The sequence below is a fragment of the Trypanosoma conorhini genome (assembly GCF_003719485.1).
Source record: "Trypanosoma conorhini strain 025E chromosome Unknown Tco_14.4_contig_01301, whole genome shotgun sequence".
Lineage (NCBI taxonomy): Eukaryota > Euglenozoa > Kinetoplastea > Trypanosomatida > Trypanosomatidae > Trypanosoma > Trypanosoma conorhini.
The window spans coordinates 1-2,863 of NW_021705403.1; the positions used below are offsets into that span (position 1 = coordinate 1).

General features: G+C 56.1%; 1 protein-coding gene across 1 annotated transcript, besides 2 other annotated features; it reads right to left on the reverse strand.

The window, feature by feature from the left end:
- The first annotated feature begins 238 nt into the window (after nucleotides 1-238).
- Nucleotides 239-263: a microsatellite.
- Nucleotides 264-414: 151 nt separating this feature from the next.
- Nucleotides 415-450: a microsatellite.
- A 23-nt stretch (nucleotides 451-473) lies between these two features.
- Nucleotides 474-2,792, reverse strand: Tco025E_09812 (putative vacuolar proton translocating ATPase subunit A; the record flags this gene model as incomplete). Its single annotated transcript, XM_029376619.1, has 1 exon — nucleotides 474-2,792. The coding sequence occupies one exon, from the start codon at nucleotides 2,790-2,792 to the stop codon at nucleotides 474-476; it is 2,319 nt and encodes a 772-aa protein (XP_029223251.1).
- Nucleotides 2,793-2,863: the final 71 nt, after the last annotated feature.

The following is a 2,863-nucleotide window of genomic DNA, read 5'->3' on the forward strand; positions in this document are numbered from 1 at the left end:
GGGCCCCCTGCCGGCTCTCCCCGCTGCAGTCGAAGAAAACCCGCGGGCGGATGCCTCGCCGCCTGAGCTCGCGGAAAAAGACGCGTCGCGAGAGAAATCCAGGAGGCAGCGACAAACGAAAAGCACAGTGACGCCCCCACGCGTTTGTATGTCTCCTCCTCCATAGCCGTTTTTTTTTTTCCTCTTTTTTCTTTTGCTTGAAGGTCAAGTGCCACTTCCTCCCCCTCCTCCGCCCCCCCACACACACACACACACACACGCACGGGCCTCCTATTTTGATTCCAGCCTTCCCTCTTCGCACACTCGCCCCAAGTGCGCCTGCTCGTCCGCGGCGGACGGAGCCTTTACGTCTTCTTGGACTCACCCCCGCCGCCGCTGCGCCCCTCGCTCGGTCCACGCGAGGGAAGGCAAAATACACACACACACACACATACAACAACCACACACGCAGGCATCCGTGCACGGGTATTCGCTTAGTTAATTTTGCTAAGAACCTCCGCGACGTCAAAAGGGGCAAACGCATGACCGTCTGCGAGGTAAAACTTGTTGTTGAACTCCACCCAGTGCAGACGGAGGGCGTGCAGGAAGGCAGAGAGGGACTCCATGCCCAGCAGCACCCCAAGCGTGGCACACATCCACACACAGAAGCCAATAAAAACAAATACGCCCGACCCACCGTCCAGGCCGACCGTCAAGAGGAATGCAAAGTTCCAGAAGACTTCTGACAGCTGCGAGTGTGCGAGCGAGAGGGCCCAGAGACGCAAGTAGGACGCCGTGTTGGAAACGCACCCCAGGACGTACTCAATCGTGTGGATAACCTGATGAATCATGACCTCGCTAAACTCAAACTCATCCTCCTCGTCATCCTCCTCATGAAGGATCAACTTACGTTTCACCTTCGCATCATGGTGCTTCTTTTCCATTATCGGAATAACACAAAGAAGAATAGGCACCATCGCAAACGAAATGAGCAGCAGTATCACCTGAATCGCCGCCTGCCCCTTGAACAGAGGGAGACTCACCACGCCCGGCTGCAGGAAGAAATTTGTCATGGTCTCCAGCAGCGACGGGGCATCATGTGTGCGATTTTCCCACGGCGTACACCACTTGATGACAATGAGAAGGCACATGTAGCCAAAGGTAAAGGAGAGGAAGACGATTTCGGGGACGAAGCGAAACCACACCTGGAGCTTGTCGCCAAAGTAAATGTGATTCAGCAAGGAGAGAACAACCCCCACCATCATCTGGACGACACCAATGATAACGGAGCACTTCATCTTAATAGAGTTGTAGAACTCCAGCTTGTTCTCTGTCTCCGCCCACGCAGAGTCGACGCCGAAGATAACGGGCCTCGCAGGCGTCACGCCGACGGGCGAGGAGGGGCGCACCGTTCCGCCTGGCCCGTTCGGCGGCAGCGGCGGCCAGCGGTAGCCCGAGGCAAACACCTCCACGGAGAAGCCAAACATGTCGTTGTAAAGGAGCCCGAGGTAGACGGCAAAGAGTCCCATGAACAAGAGCAAGTATCTACCACCAAAAATCATGGCAAAAATTTCATTGAGCGGCTTCCCCTCCCAGCTTTTCTCCATGAATATAAGAAATCCCGCAAAGAAGGTCAAGATAAGGCCATGGCCAATATCGCCGTACATCACACCAAATAGGTAGGGAAAAGTAATGATGGTAAAAACGCCCGGATTCACCTCCTTGTAGCGCGCCATGCCGTAGCTGTCGACAATGCCCTGAAAGGAGCTCGTTATCTTGTTGGTTCGAAAGTACGTGGGGCGCGTCTCCTTCGACGGGATCTCCTCCACAATCGTCAGCACCTGAGCCCCGCTCAAGTACTCCGCCTCCTGCAAGGCGGTCCGTATGTCGTCTAGTGAACGCGCCGGGGCCCAGCCTTTCGCCACAACCGTCGCACCGCTGAACCGCAGCATGTTCATCGTGGAGTACACGGCCTTCTCGACTGCGATTGCGCGGCGCCACTCGTACACGCTGCCAGAAAGTCCCATCAACAACTGCCGTTGACGAAGTGCGGACTGCTGAAGCGTGTGTGTGACTGTCTCCACTTGATTTTGAAGGGACTCCCGCATGCCTTGCAGCTGCTCCTCGTTCTCTGCGTAGGCGTAGAGTGTGCCGCCGTTAGCCTCGCTAATCTTCCCAATCGTCTCCCGCAGACGGGGCACGGGAAAGTATATACCGAAGACGCACTTATGAATTGGTTGATTTGTCGCAACACTGTAAAACGGCGTCGCAATATCGTCTGTCTGCATCACAGAGTTCCCACGGGTGGTGCGGTAGACAAGTCGCTCCAATATCGCTATGCGTTCCTTGGGAATCACACCCGTAATCAAATTGAGGCCCTGCCCTCTTGTGGTGGAGGCGCTGAAGTCGCGGTTGAGCACCTCCAGGTGCTCGCGGGACCGGTTTCGCTCCTCGATGAGGGACTGGTACTGCTCGTTCAACTCCCGCACCTCCGACTCCCGCTCGTCCACCTTATGCTCGAGGGAGAACATCGTCTCCCGCTCTCCCACCTGTCCGGGGACGCCTGTCACCCCTGCCCGCTCGATCTCTTCGTGCAGGTAGCGCAGTTTCCGCTCCATCTCATCGCAGCGGCGCACCTCCTGCACGAAGTCGCGCTGAAATGCGCTTACATCGGTGTTTAGGTCAAGGAACTGAAACTCTGCGAGCTGCCCGAGCTTCAGCACGGAATCATGCGCAGTCTCTCGCTGCATGGTGAGCTGCAGCATTACCATGTCCTCCGACCGCCATAGACCGCTGGCGGCTTCACGCGGCATTGCCTGTTACCACCCACTCTCCCTTATAAAAAAAAAGGAAGGAAACGAAAAACTCCCTATATGTAAATAAC